The sequence below is a fragment of the Ursus arctos genome, unplaced genomic scaffold, assembly GCF_023065955.2.
Source record: "Ursus arctos isolate Adak ecotype North America unplaced genomic scaffold, UrsArc2.0 scaffold_34, whole genome shotgun sequence".
Classification (NCBI taxonomy): Eukaryota; Metazoa; Chordata; class Mammalia; order Carnivora; family Ursidae; genus Ursus; species Ursus arctos.
In genome coordinates this window covers 14,319,064-14,336,674 of record NW_026623030.1, presented here as the reverse complement: position 1 = coordinate 14,336,674, position 17,611 = coordinate 14,319,064, and the positions used below count along the sequence as shown (strand labels likewise).

At 49.1% G+C, this 17,611-nt stretch overlaps 1 protein-coding gene and 1 non-coding gene across 2 annotated transcripts in view; one reads left to right on the top strand and one right to left on the bottom strand.

The window, feature by feature from the left end:
• Positions 1-2,332: 2,332 nt before the first annotated feature.
• SVOP (SV2 related protein) overlaps positions 2,333-17,611 on the bottom strand; it is a 50,335-nt gene continuing 35,056 nt past the window's right edge. The window contains exons 10-15 of the mRNA XM_026515060.4: positions 16,671-16,747; positions 13,001-13,108; positions 9,688-9,799; positions 8,672-8,753; positions 5,321-5,410; positions 2,333-3,995 (exon numbers count right to left, since the gene is read on the bottom strand). Of these exons, the coding sequence (XP_026370845.2) occupies positions 3,789-3,995; positions 5,321-5,410; positions 8,672-8,753; positions 9,688-9,799; positions 13,001-13,108; positions 16,671-16,747 (676 nt within the window). The 3' untranslated portion in view covers positions 2,333-3,788. The remainder of the gene's footprint in view (positions 3,996-5,320; positions 5,411-8,671; positions 8,754-9,687; positions 9,800-13,000; positions 13,109-16,670; positions 16,748-17,611) is intronic.
• On the top strand, positions 4,540-4,612 carry TRNAE-CUC (transfer RNA glutamic acid (anticodon CUC)). Its single transcript has one exon. It is a non-coding gene; the product is annotated as a tRNA-Glu (tRNA).

Genomic DNA, 17,611 nt, shown 5'->3' with positions numbered 1-17,611 from the left:
AAGAGTTGACATGCATGTTGCTGGGGGTTCCAGAAAGGGCAGGCCAAAGCCGCCTCTTGACTCCACCCCTTCCCGACCCAACTTAATTGGACCAGGACCGGAACCAACATTGATCTGGTCCCATCAGCTTCCCCTCTTGCGAATTTGGAAGTGGTGCACTGACCAGCTGAGTCAGATGTCTGCAGAGCTGAGGCAGGCTGTGCGGAAACCATATGCACGATTAGGCACATGCAGCAGCCATGCGGAGGCAGAAGGAAGCCAGTCTGTAGAGAAGGGTGGAAACAGGCCACGGCTCCAGACAGGGGGCTGCCTTGGGCTCGGGTGGTTCCCCGGTTCTGGTTCTATTTGTGAAGCCAGGCTACACTTTATTTCTGAGATTTTTCTAATTTCTCAGAGGTGCAAACTGGCAGCCCATTAGTGAAGCCTGGGCCGCAGGTGAATTGTATGGGCTCACACATCAGTTAAAGGTTTTTGATCCAACATACTAAAATTTGGACGGTTCATGTAAAAAGCCAGATTCCAGTCTTGGAAATTGGGGGCTCCCGCCATGCAACAAAATCAGGTAGAGCTGAGTGAACAAGAGCTGTCCCCTTTGGAGGGGGTCTGTGCTTCTCACTCTGCCACAATTCTTCCCTCTTCCTGTTCCTTACACCTCTGTTCCATGCGCTTATGTTGCCTGGCTGTCCCCTGGAGGAAATTAACTACGGCTCCCAGCCTTATAATAAAGCTGTACTCGAGTCTAATTTCTATCCCTTGCAATTAAAACAGCCTTGATGAGAGCTCGGTGGCAAGGCTCCTCTTGACCATCCCCCATCACCATCCTTCTTTCTTTATGCTAACAGAATCCCAGTTTTGTGTTCAAGAAGCTGTGGGTATCCCTTGATCCTGTGGGAAGGAGGCCCTTCCTTCTCCAGCTCTGGGGGAAGACTCATGCTTTTAGACTCGGATCTTTTAGCAAGAAAACTTTTTGTGACTGTTCCTTCCCCGTTCTATCTCCTTTGAAAAAATCTGATGCCTGGTACCTTGGCAGCCATCTTGGGGTCATGAGGTTTCATGCATAGGGTCAAAGGGCCAACGTGCCGAGGAAGGCGGAGAGGAAAAACAAAAAGAAGCTGGGTTCTTGACGACATTGTTGAGTTGCTGAACCTCCCTTACAATGGCCTGACCCTGGGCTTGTTGTTAAATGAGGAATTAATATTCAAATGGGTAAGCTATTATTGACTGGTTTTACTGTTGCTTGCTGCTCACCGTTATCGCAGATTAGTTTACTAGTAGTAACCAAGGGAGACTCTTGATCTCACCCTTCGAGCCTCTCTGTTACTTAACATTTGCCCCAAATAATGAATATCCATGTTCATTTCGAAGTCCATCCCTAAGATACTCTTACATCGTTGCCAACACATCTCGCTTCTGTGTTCTAAGGATACTCAGAATAAGGGAAAGAAAGAGACCCCATAGCCGTAGCTACATTGACCATCTTTTACCATTTTCTGACATCTTTCCTAACATCGAGAGAAACGGATGACATTTCCGTTAATGGAAACAGGAGCTTTTGGATAGTTCGAAATTAGATACAAATGTCTTCCGCTAAAGGCCTTGTATATGTCAGAGCTTGGACAACTTTGTCGGCAGCTCTCGCATCATTCAATAATACCGATTTTTTTTTTTTAAGGGTAGGCAATTTAGAAGGCAAAGAACTTTCAACTTTCATTTCCTCAAGAAGAGAAAGCCCTCAACTGCAAGCCTGTTTACCCCAGGGTAACAGGGAAAACATTCCTGCTCACCAAGCACTCCTACCCCACCCCTGCCCTCAGCTCTTCCGGGTTATTTGAGGGTGAGGGGAGTGGACATACTCCTCTGGCAGGGTCTGAGCAGCGGGAAGGCAAAACCAAAACAAAACAAAACAAAACAAGCTAAGGAAAGTTCTGTGTTAGCCAGAAGAGCTCAGCAGGCCAGCAAGAACCAGAGCCACAGCCACCCATGGCTCAAGGCCACGTGGGCGTCGGGGAGGGGCAGGTCTGCCGAGCGGCTTCCTCTCTGGCTGCCTGGGCTGAGGGGGCTACAGTCTGTATTTCAGAAACGTGCGATTGTTTGCCATTGACGCAGCACCTGAGCCTGCAGTAGTCACCCGCCGTGACCCCCACGCCATCGGAAAGAAGTGTTGTCTCCGACAGACTCCAAGTCACGACACTGGCAGCCAATGGTGCAACTGGTCCACCTTATCGGAAAGAATATCCTATGAAAGCATTGAGATTACCCTGGATGGACGAAGTCGGCAAGATCCTTAAGCTGAACCGTCGCTAAGACATCAGGACACACGGACAAACTTCGATCCTTACAATGTCCATCACCAACATGTTTTAATAAGAGATGAACGTACACATTGGCTTCCTCAAAATGTTTACTTTCAAGCAGGCATCTCCACGCAGAAGGTCAGTCTTCTCTGGCCTTTGATGGGACCCAGCAGCTTCCTCCCTCCTCCTCTGGGCTCCCTGCCTTCATGATGGGGAAAAGGGCTCGTGGAAACCAAATCCTGGATGGGGATGTTGTCTGCTGAGACAATGGCGTCAGCCCTTCCTCCCGAGGCCAACCCAAGACCCAGCGGACTGCCCTCTCTTCCTTTGCAAATGTACACGTCACACATCTGGGCCCTCCCTCCTCCTCACCGGTGGCAGAGAACAATCGCCGGACCCCCAGGAGCTGCCACTATGCAAAGACCAAGTCAGCCCTTGACAGCAGGGGTAAGCAAGAAACCAAGGGGGGGGGGTGGTGGCGCAGGATGGATTTCTGGTTCCCGGACCCTGATGGGACCAGGCGGTCGGTGCAGCACCCTTTCAACTTCCCTGCCCACGCAGCCAGTTACCCACCCTCAACATCCAAAGCACTGAAACCTGAGTTAACTGTTTCCTTTCTCCAAGAGTCACCCACCAGCCCGACCGACGAGGGGGTCAGGAAAGGAGCCCCCGGCGTCACCTCCATTGCTTCCGAGGGGGAGGCCCCCACTTTGGCTTTGGGCTTTATCCTCACCTCCTCTGGCCTCAGTCCCCAGTTCCTGGGGGAGGGGGAGGACACAGATTTCTGAGGCTGTCATCTGGTATCAGCCCAGCTGTCCCCACGGACACGTGGATCCGCTGGAGCCAGAGAGAGCGACTCCAGAGGGGGCCAGGAACAGACACGGGGTTCAAGTTCAAACGCATGTCCACCTGCCAGAGTCTCCACTCGTCAGGCCCTGGGGAGGCAGACCAAGGGGCCCCTCCTGAGAGAGCATCTCTCAGCCCCAGGAAAAAGCTGTTCAGGCCAGAGCTAGGGCACCTACAATTTCAAAGAAGAAAACCTGGGGCTGGGGAGGTGGGTAGGAGAACCCTCCTGATCAGGTCATGTTGGTGCGGGGCAGGTGCTGAGTCCCTGCGTGGGAGGTCTTCCCCGGGCTCTGCGCCCGGACTGTATCTACAGAGATGTGTTGGCGGTCGTTCACCAAGGGTGTGACTGGCTGACTCTGGGCGGCGACACCGGCCACTCCTAATGTGGCAGTTTTCCCATGCAGGTCCACAGGTTATTAACAAACGTCCCCCCACACATCTAGAGAACCCCCCGGAGCAAATGCTTCCCCATCCCCAGGTGCATCTCGATGAATATGAGCAAACGGAGTCAAGACACAAAACCCCGTCGGTCCGGTAGTCCTTCTGGGTGAGTTCTTGATGTCGGCAGTGACGGTCGGTGCCCCGGCTGGGCTCCACCAGCTCCCTGCTTCTACAGCCTCAAAGACCAGCTCAGCCCCGCATCGGTCACTACTCCTGAGAGCCAGAGTTCGACCTGGTGACGCCTGTGTCATGCGTCCCTCGGCCGACCATCTCCTGGCCCCACTCCCGGTGGCTGGACTCCTGTAGTCCGCGGCCTTTGGTCTCGATGGGCAAGAAGCAGGAGGCCAGGGCAGCCAGGAGGCAGCAGCCACTGTAAACCGCCAGCGTCAGGTACACGGAGGATTCCAGCATGACCTGGGGGAGGGGGACACGCGCCGGTGAGAGTGTCCCTTCTGAAGCACGGGTACCACCAACCATTCGGGAAGTATTGCTAATGCCAGGCCCCAGTGGGATTATCCCACTCAGCCCCCACGACTAAGAGTGAGGGAATTGTCCCCATTGTACAGAGGGAAAAACTGAGCCTCAAAGAGGGTTAAGTAGCATACTCCAGTTCACACAGACACAAAGGATGGGGCTGGGATTTGAGCTCAGACCCCACCAGGCTCAAGGGTCTGTATTCCTTGAAACTGCACTCCCTCTCAGAGCAGTACGTCTGCTGACTTTCTAGCTGAACAGCAGAGCTAAAGCCCATTTTCTCATCTGCCAAATGGCAGTGGCAGTGTCTACCTGCTAAGGATAGGGTACCTTAAGAGGCCTCAGCACCTTGCAGGCACACGGCCAGCCCTCCGCAGGGGGTAGCAGTGACACACAGCGGCCCAGGACAGAGATACTTGGCCGAAATATGTGGCAGGATTCTGTATATGTGAAATATCCAGCACAGACAGAATGCACAGGGGGCGCCCGCCTGGCTCAGTCGGTAGAGCGTGGGACTCTCGATCTCAGGGTTGTGAGTTCGAGCCCCACGTTGGGTGTAGAGATTACTTTAAAAAAAAATGCACATTGGTGGTGGACTGGGGGAGAGGAGAAATGGGAAGCAGCTGCCTAATGGACATGGAGTTTAATTTGATGACATGACAATGTTTGGGAACCAGACTGCGTTGGTGATGGCACAATGCTGAGAATGTGCTGAATGCTACTGAATTATTCACCTTAACATGGTTAATTTTGTTATGTGACTTTTACTTTGGTAAAAAAAAAAAAAGTGATAAGACAGAAGAAAAATGAATTGGATATCAAAAAAGCAAAACGACTTCAAAATAAGATCCCTGGAAGTGGACAGAAATGCTCCAAGACCCACCAGGGGCTGGAAAGTTCAGCAAATACACCTCATCACCCAACTCAGGAACCAGAGCCTGAGACATCCGTGCCCCACTAAATCATGTCGCTTTCAACAGTCTGTTCGTACGGCATCCCCAGCGTCTCTGTATAGGAAAGACTCGGGTCTGAGTCCCAGCTTCTCTGCCTCCCAGCTGTGCGACCTTGGACAAGTCCCTTTACCTTTGTGAGCCTGTTTTCTCATTTGCAAGCGCTACGACTCCTTTCACAGGACGGGTTGCTAGGGTAAACTAAGATAGCGCACATCTCCGAGGGCTCTGCCGAAGGCTCAGCGTGGAGTAGCTGCTCGCCATGCTTCGGCTTTTGTCATGCCCACCCCCTCCGTATTTGGGGGTGACACCCACCTGAGCAATGAACGGAGTGATGAGAGCACCCACTCTTGCCATGCCACTGCAGGTGCCCAGGCCCAGCGCTCGAGTTGCCGTGGGGTAGACCTGAAACACAGCCATCAATGTGGGCTTGAGAAAATGCAGGCTCCTCCCTCCTGTCTAGCTCAGCAGTGATGGGACGGACCCCCGCGGGCAGGCCTGAAGTGAGCGTGAATCACGGGTGTTGGTGACCACATCAAGGGGTAGGAGACCAGGTGGGGATTCTCGTCTCAAAGGGGATAGGCAGTTCAGCTGAGAAAGCACGCAAGAGGCCAAGCTGTGGGTGGGAACCCAGTAAGGGGGTCCTCCCTGCCCGGGGACGCACTGGTGCACATTCAGGACCCAGGCCCTGTTCCACCTGCCATTTTTCATTCATTCACCTTGAAGCACTGGTCACGGCTCTGCAAGGCATTTCATAAAGACCGAGGTGGAAACGTTTCCACGGTTGCTCAGTTGGTACCCAGGAGTGGCCCCATGCCTAGCTCTCCCGGGGCAAAGTGAGAAGTCACCGTGCATCCTCCAGGCCACGGCAGTTAAGCAGGAGGCACGTCTTCTCCACTCCCTACCCCAGTCCGCTGGCTGGAAGGAGGACTCCGAGGACTCTGAGGCCCTGGGGCAGGATTTCTCAACCTTGGCCCTAGGACATGGGGGGACGGGTCCTTCTCCGTGGTGGGCACTGCCGTGTGCATTGCAGGGTGTCTAGCAGTGTCCCGGACCTCCACCCACTAGACGCCGGGAGCACTTTCCGCATGCTCTCCCTGAATTGTGACAACTCAAAATACCTGTAGGCCCTGTACGTGTCCCCTGGGGGAGGGGGGCAAAACCACCCTTGCTTAACAATTACTGCCTGAGGAATTCACAAGATGCGAGGAGCTTGGGTCCCCGAATCCCTGTGGAAGTGAAAGCACACCCCTACTGGACGGTTTCATTAGCGAGAAACTTCTATTGTGTCAATACATTCCCCGTGGGGAGGTACTGGTTAGAGCCGCTAACACGTCTCTAACAACTACAACACTCAGCGCAGAAGCTCGGGGAGAATGCAGAGCGTAAAGGGAAACACAAAGCTCGTGCGTGATCCCAACACTCCGAGATAACCACTGTCACGTTTCCCTGTGTATCCTTCTAGATTTTTCTATGACTGTTTATACATCTGCATTCCTTCATTTATTCACTCAACAAATACTCTGAGCGCCTACCATAGGCATTTATGTATGATACTTTAATTCACCCAATGACACAAGCAGTATGGAAATATATTCTCCTTATCGGAAACGGAAACACCTGAACTCCCTTTGAACCACAGCCTCTCCCAGGAAATATTCCCCAGAGGCCCCATTATGAAGCTTGGAATGTACCCACCCAGATGCATGAAAAATATGTGTATACAAAATACATAGCACTGTTTTTAAGAGATAAATGGTGTCAAATCAAACTTACCAGTCTGCACCCTGCTTTCTCCATTCAGCACTATGCCTTCGAATCCTAGGGACAGCAGTCTATAGACATCTATCTCATTCTTTTTAACTGCTGTAACTATGCGCATTCCAGTTTACAACTTAATACAGACTGAAAGACACTGTATTAAAAGAAGGGCACAGGCACTGACTGGCAAAAGGAAGTCAGGGGAGGGGAGATCTGGGAGGGCTTCTTGGAGGAGGCAGGATTGGTGTCAGGCCTGAGGCGGGGTGGAGGGAGCAGCGTTCAGGGTGATGACTCAGAGTGAGGGCTCTGGAGTGCTGCGGGAATGAGGGATAATCTAGATACCCTCCTCCCCTTGGCACAGCGTCTGGTACAGAACATTCTCCTCCTCCCTCTGCTCCTCTCTAAAATAAGATGAAATAAAATACAACAGGTATAAAATAAATAGCCTGTAATCCCTGAGCGTGGGAAATTGGACATGCTCAGGCGCTACTGTGTGGAGTGTAAATTCGTGCAACGTTTAAGGGGGTGAGCTTTCAATTCCACTCGATGTTTGGGATGTTTACAGGCTTTCGCTCAGCAGTTCCACATCTTGACATTTACTCTACAGGAAGTGCACAGGTGCACGTGACCAAATAAGGCTGTTTACCTCGGCACTGTTTGTAATAGTGAAAAGTTGGAAAATAATCCAAATATCTGTCAGGAGGAGAACTGTTATAAAATTATTATTTGTCCACTGTATACCATATAGTATAGTAAAGTATGTAACATATATGTGTATATATACCATATATTATAACAGATTATAATGTATAATATAAAGTACATACACTGTATAGTGAAGTATAGTATATAATATACATAGTATATATAGTATAATGAGAGTATATAATATATAGTTTATACCATATAGTAAAGGGATAATGTATAATATATAGTATATACATACTATATAGTACAGTATATAATATGTATATGTATTAGTATATTATATTATATACAGGATATACTATATTATTACAGTCTATTATATGCAGATATTATATACAGGATATACTATATATCATATATACTGTATGCTGTACAGTACAGTAGAATAGAGCAAGTACTGAAAAGAATAAAGTAGACCCATGTGTCCTGTGCTCACTGTCTTCAATCTTCTCCTCCAGAATCCCCCATCTCCTTCTCTGCCCTGGGAGTGGCCTGTGTGGACCACAAAGGGGTCCTTGGCCCTCTGGCTTCTGGTTGGGAAGATGGGAAGCCCCAGTGGGAGATGGGACGGAGGTAGAAGAGAGAGGTCTGGGTATTGATTCTCCCGCTCCTTCTCTTCCAGGTTGCCTCAGGCCACACGTGTCCCTCAACTAAAGACCACAACTTCTCTCTACACAGCGCTCTCCTGGGACCCTGGAACACTCCCCTCTCCTCACCCCACTGGCCGTGGGTGGCAGCAGTGTCCCCAGCAACCTCCACCCCATTGCAAGCTCTGGGGCACTGTTTATTGCTTTCGTGTTTCCCTAAGTCTTGTCCCACACCGTTGTCATCAGCTTCTTTACTAAACCTCTTCCCAGTGGCTCATTTCCCCAATTTGGTACACACACTAACATAAATTAGTACATGCCTAGAAAAAAAGTGATCTATTCAAAAAGGGGTATCTAGGAAGTGGGAACGTGGGGCCCTTTAATTGTTGGTTTTATGCAGTTTGATACCTTTTGCGACTTTCACATTGAACATCAGCTTTCAAAAGCAGAGAAAAAAAGCTTGAAAGATAGCCTGAGATAATGAAGAACTTCACAGTCCCTACTCAGACTGACCCACGGACAAATCCCATTCTGAGGATCCCCGGCTGGGTGCTTCTGGGGCACAGCTCCCTCCCTGCCCTCCCCGGCTGCTCCCAGAGTCCCCTCCTACCTCAGGTGTGTAAACATAGGCTGCCTGGAAGCCTCCAGAAATAAACGCTCTTGCAATGAAGAGTAACAGAGTGAGCATGTTTCTAGGGAAAGAAATAAAAAAGATGAGCAGGTTGGTTTTTGTTTTTTGTTTTTTTTTTTTGTTTTGCTGGCAGCTTGTTTCAGCAAAGTCCTATCTGCCCAGGCAGAATTTATACCCTAGAAATTGGCACAGCCCACCGCGGCCCAACACATCTCCACAGGCACACGATGCCCGCGCCTTCTCTAAAGGCCTGCCTTGATGAGCTTATCATTCTCCAAAGTTCCAGGCTAAGAGCTGCAGACATCTGTGGTGTCCAGGTGGAGGGCAAGGTCAGAGAGAAGTGAGATAAATCACTGAAAACCCACAGGGGACCTTGCAGAGTCAGGAGCCTGCTGGGCCAGTGACGGTAAACTTCTATGCAGTATTTCAAGGATAATCCTGGTCCCCCACCCTCTGTTCCATTGTTCCCCCAAAATAACTAAGAACACCAACATGTCAGGGTCTCAGCTCCCTCTCCAGGCCTTCCACACATTCCTCATCAGCTTTGGTCCAGGGCCTCTCCGAGGTCAAGAGAGGCACAAGCCATTCCATATTTTGAGGCTCTTGATAGATGGAAAAATGGAGAAATGCCAAAAAGGGGTGATACAACAGGACCTTGAAGTATTTCCATCGAACAAAGGACTGCTTTTAACCCACACATTAACAGTCCCATGCATGACCTCACTGGGAGACAATGTCAAAAGTCTAAATGTGACAGCGTTGGAGTAAAACCTGGACCAAAGTGCCCTCCCAGCCCCACCCCCAACAGAGGCCCAAAATTGAGTCTGATCTTTTGGTCAAGGGTCTCAGTCCTAGTAAGGAGCTGGGGGGGGGGGGCGGGGAATCTCTCAGACGACCACCAGGAGTGTAGTCCCCAGCTTACAGGCCCAAAGAGCCACTGACCATGAGCTGAGAAGTGAGTCTGCCGGTCAGACAGAGCTGGTTTCATGACTCACCTTCCAACACAGATGAACAGCAGGAGGCTGCAGAAGGAGAAGATGACGAAACACAGGGCCATGGTCTTCTTGCGGCCCAGGCGATCAATGATCCACAGAGTCACAAGGACACCTGGGAGAGAGCAGGCGCACAATGGCAGGTGGCTTCCAATACGGCTCCCAATGCCCCCCCACCTCCTGCTAGTCACACCCCCTATAATTCCCTGCCCCCTGAGAGTGGGCTGGACCTAGTGAGTCTCTTCGAATGACTAGAATACAGGAAAGCACTGGGATGTCACTTCTGAGATGAAGTTATAAAAGAATGTGGTTTTTGCTTTGCTGGCATTTTCTATTCCCCCGACTCTTCTTAGGCACTGGCCTAAAAGTGGCCTGTGGGCAAGAACTGAGGCCCTCCGTCCAACAACCCTGGAGGCATTGAATCCTGCCAATGTTCGTGTGAGTGAGCATGGAAACCCTGCCCCAGTCGAACTTTCAGATGTGACTGCAGACTCTGGGCCAACACCGCCATTGCAGTCTTGTCAGATACGCTGAAGCAGAGGACCCGGGTAGGCCACTCCCAGCTTCGTGACCCACAGAAACAGTGAGTAATAAATATGTTGTTTGAAGCCACTAAAATATGGGGTAATTTGTCACACAGCAATAGATAACTAATTAGGAACTGAGGGACGTGGCATTCATTGAATCCAGGCAGTGGACACCAGGGATGGGAGTCAGAATCATCTGGGTTCTAAGGCCTCCTCCTGCCTCTGACTTGCCATGTGGTCTTGGGTCTGTCCCTTGCCTTTTCTAAGCCTCAGTTAATGCATCTGTAAAATGGGACTCAATAAAAATAAGACTCCCTACTTCGGTAGAGGCAGTGGAGCATGGTGCTTATGATTAATAATGTTAATAATAATTATTAAATCTAGGCTCAGCACTTTTGCATCTATTATAGATATGTCTCATTTAGTCTTGCTTAATCATCAAAACAACCCCTTAAAACAAATGCTATCAATAGCCCATTTCCCACCCTTATTCAATCAAAAATGAAGTGCCTACTGTGTGTCAGGGACTATTCTAGGAGCCTTGGGGTGTGTCAGTGAACAGAAACAACAAATCATAAATGTAATAAATAGGAATGATCTGAGTTTCATAAAGGTAAAATCACGGAAATCATCGAAAAATCATGGTGAGTGCTTAAAGTCACGGGAATGGTTATTGGCAACGTGGTGTCTAACTCCAAGTCCCTAATCTTACCCACTGAGCTATATGGGGGAAGGGTTTTAGAAGAAAGATAGCATAGCATAGGAGTGAAGACTCTGGGCTCTGGGGTGGCACCTCAGTTCTTAGTTCTGCCGGGTGTAGGACACTCTGTGTTTTAGCTGAGCTTTCCTGGGACAAGGGTCCAAGGGCAAGTGTTTACTTGAGAGGAAACCCAAAGAAGCACCAGTGGGAGGGTGGGAAAGTAAGGTAGCGAAGGGAAGGCAAGAGTGCCTGGCAAGCAAGTTACCACTGTGGGCAGTTGCTATCGAATTCCACTGGGGGGCTCTGGGAGCCAGTGTGGAACATGGATCTTGGAATTCTGCTTGACGAACGAGGAAGCTGGGGTATTTATACACCACCAGCTCCTGCGGTTATTGTTCAAAGCAGCTCCCAGGTGTTAACTCCCTGGCACTTCCAGCCGCCTTGCTTTCTCTTACATCCTGAGGCTTTCCATTCCTCTAGAGCTGGCCCTCAGGCACAGAGAGGCAGATACTGACACCTGCAAGGTTAGGAACAGTTTTTGCTACACCTCCCTGGGCCTTAGTTTCTTCAGTTGTAAAATGGGGATAATTACGCTACTCCAGAAGACTAAATGAGACATATCTATAAAACATTTAGCCCAGAGGGGCGCCTGGGTGGCGCAGTTGTTGGGCATCTGCCTTCGGCTCAGGGCGTGATCCCGGCGTTCCGGGATCGAGTCCCACATCAGGCTCCTCCGCTGGGAGCCTGCTTCTTCCTCTCCCACTCCCCCTGCTTGTGTTCCCTCTCTCGCTGGCTGTCTCTCTGTCACATAAATAAATAAAATCTTTTAAAAAAAACCACAACATTTAGCCCAGAGCCACATACACATATATATGTAATGCCTACATAAAATATACGTACGCAACATACAGAAGCACTCGCTAAATACCAGATACTATTGTCGTTGTGATACTTATGAGTTTTTTTAAAGGAAGAAGATCACCTTCACTTTACGTGCAGGTTTGGATTTGCTGACACCCCACTGATCCTCCCAGTGTGAGTGCTGATGGGGGACAATTCTCCACGGGCCTCTTGTATTTCTTGCAGGCAGAGGCACTAGCTGCCTTGTGTCCCAGACTATCATTTCATTTGAACAGGCAACAGCCTTGGAAGATGCAGATATTGTCTCCTTCCGGAGCAAAGGGCAGGTCTGTTTACTGTCCAATACAGTAAAGATGATGTCTTTCTCTGGAGCAAAAGCTGGGCAAGTTTCTGGCAACCCGTTATAGAAGATTTGAGTTCCCTAAGCCTGGGATTCCTCAGGGAAGCAAAGTGGAAAAGGGATTGAGGAAGATATTGGGAAGTCAAGGAAAGCTGTGGAATACAGGGTCAGGGGGCGCCTGGTTGGCACAGCGGTTAAGCGTCTGCCTTCAGCTCAGGGCGTGATCCCGGCGATCTGGGATCGAGCCCCACATCAGGCTCCTCCGCTATGAGCCTGCTTCTTCCTCTCCCACTCCCCCTGCTTGTGTTCCCTCTCTCGCTGGCTGTCTCTATCTCTGTCGAATAAATAAATAAAATCTTTAAAAAAAAAAAAAGAATATAGGGAGTAGCGGATCAGTCAGGTCCATGGAAGGGAACACTCGGGAAATTCCTCAAGCAGCAATCATCATCAGCGTTAGTATGCCTTTGGGTGAGCTGGTTCTTATCAAAGGACCAGAGTTAGAGCACAACAGCTGCACCCACTGCTTTATTGCACGGCCATCCACCTGGACCCATCATGGTCATCCCTGTGAGATTCGGGAGCAAGGGGAGCTGACGCTAATACGCTATTCACGTTGCTTTCTGTGCCATGGGTACTAGTCTTTGTCTCTGACCCAGGAGTCTCATGTCTTCTGCCAGGGAGCATGACAATGGCAGCCTAATTTATTAGTCTTCAAGGGGAGTAGCCCTCACAGTTCTTCTCAACTTGTAGCTAAGGGTTGAAAAAATAATCTCCAGCTCCCCTAGAAAGGGGATTTGCTTCCGGGCAGCACCAGGTGGAACCACCAGATGACCAGCGGCCACAGTCACAGGCTTCCCTGCCCCAGCCCCACCTCGCACAGTCCCTCACCTGGGAACTCAGAGAGTGTAGTCCACAGCAGATCCATGTAATCCTCCTCACTCAGGTACTCACAGGCCAGGCTGCATTTTGCTTCTACTGCCTTCTTCTGGCTAGAGACTGGGAGGTGGGAGACAGGAGCAAGAAGAGCCACGCATAGAACCTGGAGCAACACCCTCCTGCTCCCACACCTCCTTCCCTGGGTAGGATTCAGCTAGGATACGGTGGAAAGAGCCCAGGCTCTGGAGTCAGACAGACTCGGGTTCAAATCCCAACCAGCAGTGCTACAGCTTTATTTCTGTGAGCCTCAGTTTCTTCATAAAACCAGAGCTAATAAAACCACTGGGCAAGGTGGTTGGGAGCTTGAAATCAGGCTGTGCATATGAATGTGCTTAGCCCAGAACTGGCACAACTAGGTGTTTTTGTGGCAGACAAGACTCCGGGGTGCCCTCTATGATCCCCACCTATATTATCTGGCCCCTGTTACTTCCTTGATCCCACTTTCTGTCTCTACCCCTTGCTCTGCTCACTGTACTCCTGCCACACCAGTCTCCTTGCTGTTCCGTCAACACTCCTGCCTCAGGACCTTTGCACTGGCTGCTGCCTCTTCCTGGACTGCTCTTTATATATCCCTATGACTAATTTCCTCACCTCCTTCATGTCTTTCTTTAAATCTCACCTCATAGAGACCATTTTTGACCACCCCATTTAAAACTTCAACCTACCCACTGACCCTTGCTCTGCCCCACATTCCTGACCTCCCTTACCTGCTTGACTATTTTTACCCCATACATTTGTTAAGAAATAATATGAAAGACTTCGAGGGGCGCCTGGGTGGCACAGCGGTTAAGTGTCTGCCTTTGGCTCAGGGCGTGATCCTGGTGTTATGGGATCGAGCCCCACATCAGGCTCCTCCGCTATGAGCCTGCTTCTTCCTCTCCCACTCCCCGTACTTGTGTTCCCTCTCTCGCTGGCTGTCTCTCTCTGTCAAATAAATAAATAAAATCTTAAAAAAAAAAAAGAAAGACTTCGAAACAGGCAAAATGTTTAGCCCAGTGCACTCTTACAGGTTCTATCACCTTTCATTATCTTTGAACTATGCACATTATAGAATATTGATATTTGGGGTGCCTGGGTGGCGCCATCGGTTAAGTGCCTCGCTTCGGCTCAGGTCATGATCCCAGGGTCCTGGGATTGAGTCTCACATCAGGCTCCTTGCTCAGCGGGAGGACTGCTTCTCCCTCTGCCTCTGCCTGCCGCTCCCCCTGCTTGTGCTCTCTCTCTCTGACAAATCAATAAATAAAATCTTTATAGAATATTGATATTAAGGCAAATGATTCTTGTCCATCAAAATGCAAATTGTGTCTGGTGATGCAATTGATGACTGCTTTATGCGTACTGACAAGTGGTGCCTCTAATTGTAAAGACTTCTCAGCATGTCTGACCACCTATATACACGTATTTTTTTAATTCTCCTTTGAACCAGTTGTGACCTCTTGCCGGCGTTAGTAGACAATTCTCCACGGGTTGCTCGCATTTCTGCATGTTTTATAAGCAAAGACACTGACTGTCTTTGTTCTGGATTACCTTTTCAAGGACGTTTGTTTAACCAACAACTTTGACAGGAAGTGTCTACCTCTGGAGCAAGGGGCAGGTTGCTTATGGCCTTCAATGGCAAGCTGTCTCCCCGCAGGGCAAGAGCAGGCTTTACCTGCTTTAAGCCTTTACCATCCAGTAGGAGACAGCGAGGTGCCCTATGCTCAGAGATCCTCTCTGGTGACATAACCCACTGCTTTTGCAGATGTGGCCTCCCACTTCCCACCACCGTGCAGGAATGGGAATGGGAGCTCCTTACTGGTGTAAGGAAATGCTGACACTTCAGCTACTGCTCTTGCCGTGAGTAACAAAGTCCTTTGTCTCTGACCCAGGAGTGTTGTGTCTTTTGCAGGCATCTGTGGAAGGTGTGGAAGGTGTGCAAGGTGTGGAAGGCTAACTTGTTAGCTTCCAAATGGGTAAAGCCTCAGACTTTTCATGGTTCTTAACTGGTTCATTCAGTAATTGATGAGTTAAATAAAATAAAATCTTTGACATGTGTTCATTGTATATTTGTAGGAAAGGCATGGTTTCACCTTTTCTTTAAATATTTTTCTCTGACACACCTATCACCTTCCAACACACTGTGATATCTACTTACTTATTACACTATTCTCTTTTTCTCCCTCCCCACCGAAATATGAGCTTACAGGGTAGGCATATCTGTCTTTTGTATTCACTGATGTATCCTAACGGCCTAAAGTAGTACCTGGCATATAGAAAATATCGAATGAATGACTTGTCCAAGGTCACACAACTACTTGGTGCTAGAACCCAGGCTCCCTGATTTCTAGCTTTGGGCTCGTTCCACAGGGTCACTTTCCCTCCCAGGTATAGACAGAGCTTTAAACGGGAGTTGGCAAACTGTCACTTGCAAGTCAACTCTGGTCTCCTGCCTGTTTCTGCCTGGCCTGCATGCGAAGAGTGGTTTTTACATTTTAAAAATGATTTTTCAAAATCAGAGGGAATAACACTTCATGACATAGAAGTGATATGCACTCCAAATTTGCATTCACGAAGAAGGTTTTATCAGAACACAAGCAATGTTTGTTCATTAACCTATTGTCCACAGCTACTTTCCTGCTCCAAAGGCAGAGACGTACGACCCACAAAGCCTAAAATACTGACTACCTGGCTCTTTATAGAAAAAGCTTGCCAACCCCTGGTTTGTAACATTCCTCGGGATCCTCTGCTTTGCTTCAGTGGGTCCACTGTTAAGGGCAGGCGATTTATACTCTCTTGATACCAAACCCCAAATCTGCAGCTCAGCCACCATGCATTAAATCCTTACACCAATAAACCAAACGATGAATGAAGATTATAGAGGCTTAGTATGAAAAAGCATAACTGGGCAAATCCCACAGACAAGCAAGAACTTGATCCCTTTATCCTCCACCCCGGGTTCAAGGCTAGGAACCTATTCTTAAGGATAGAATGGTTTGAAAGCCCAGACATCTGCATATAGACTTTGCTTTCTATTTTATTCCTTTCGTCCACCGGTTCCCACCTCTAGCTGCACAGCAGAATCTGCCTTCGGCTCAGGTCGTGATCCCGGATTCCCGGGATCGAGCCCCGCATGGCGCTCCCTGCTCCGCGGGGAGTCTGTTTCTCCCTTTCCCTCTGCCCCTCTCCGCTGCTCATGCTCTCTCTTGCACGCAGACATGCTCTCTCAAACAAATAAATAAAATCTTTAAAAAAGAAAAAATAAACGCTCCTCCAGGTGATTCTCTTGAGTGGCCAGGGTTGAGATCCAACCTGGTTCTCAGGCTTCATATGCACGTGAGAATTGCTGCATAGGGTCATGGCCATCAAACTCATGCTGTACTTCACTGAGCCCTTTAAATGACATAAGCTATGACTCTGCTGTAATGTCACTTCTAACATGACGAGATTATTCGGCTTTCTGCAGAGTATCTTGGAGACCACCGTCCGGGTCTTCTATGCTCAGATTTGGCAGAGACTTTCTCCCGGGAGTCTGTGGGGTAGGGTCACTGGCATTGGTGCACGGCCAGGCTCAGGAGAGGTGGAACCTGGGGTGCGCATGCATGTGTGACCGAGTGTGGTGGGAGGAGGGCAGTATGATACTCACTGCTGCAGACATCTCCTGCCTGAAAGAGCTCAGTGGTGAGCAGAACTAATCCATAGTAAGAAAACGCATTGGAAAACCTGCCAGAAAGGAAGCAAGAAGAGGTAAAGAAATGATCGGAGAAATGCCAAGTCCCCTTTCCTTATCCCCTCAAGAAGGATTTGTGTCTATAGCAGCGAGGACCAGTCTTTGGGCATGGGCGACATTGGACCCTTGGGGGCTTTCCTGGGACCCTTGAGCAGGAAAACAGCAGGTACAAAGCATAGCGATGTGATAAAGGGATGTGATCTTGTGTCCTTTGAAAGACCAAGAACTGTATTATATCACAGAGAACACCTAAGGCTGTTTATTCAACTGGCAATAGGGAAAACAAGTTTGGGGAACCAAAATTTGGAAGAACACAGTCATGACTGACATCTATCAGGGCTTCTGGGCCAAGTTGGTCAATGTGAAGAGGGAAAAGGAGGGGAAAGCTTTGGTAATATAGAGAACTGGGCTCCAGCTCTGCCCATGAACTCCTGAGAGCTGAATCAACTCACCAAGCATTTATTAAACACCTGCTGTGTGCCCCGTACAAGTGTGGATTCTGCAGACTCCCCTAAAATTTCAGATCAGAATGAAACAGTTAATTAATTCCTGATTGTCCCAGGAACTATAACACTCAAGTCTGTAGGACCAGAACATTCTCATCCTATAGTACAGTTATGTGGGAACTGTCATAATCAGACCACAGTGATTAATTTCCTTGGGTTGCAATATGTGCTAGCAAACTTAGCAATTTCTATAGTGCACAAACATTAGTCTCCAATTAATTACTTCGGTATTTGGGTAGCATCATGCAAAGACAGATACCCTCAACTCCCACCTCCACTCCCTTTTAAAAAATCCTACAGAGTCCACAGTTGTATTGGGCACACAGCAGGTGTTTCATTAATGCCTGGTTC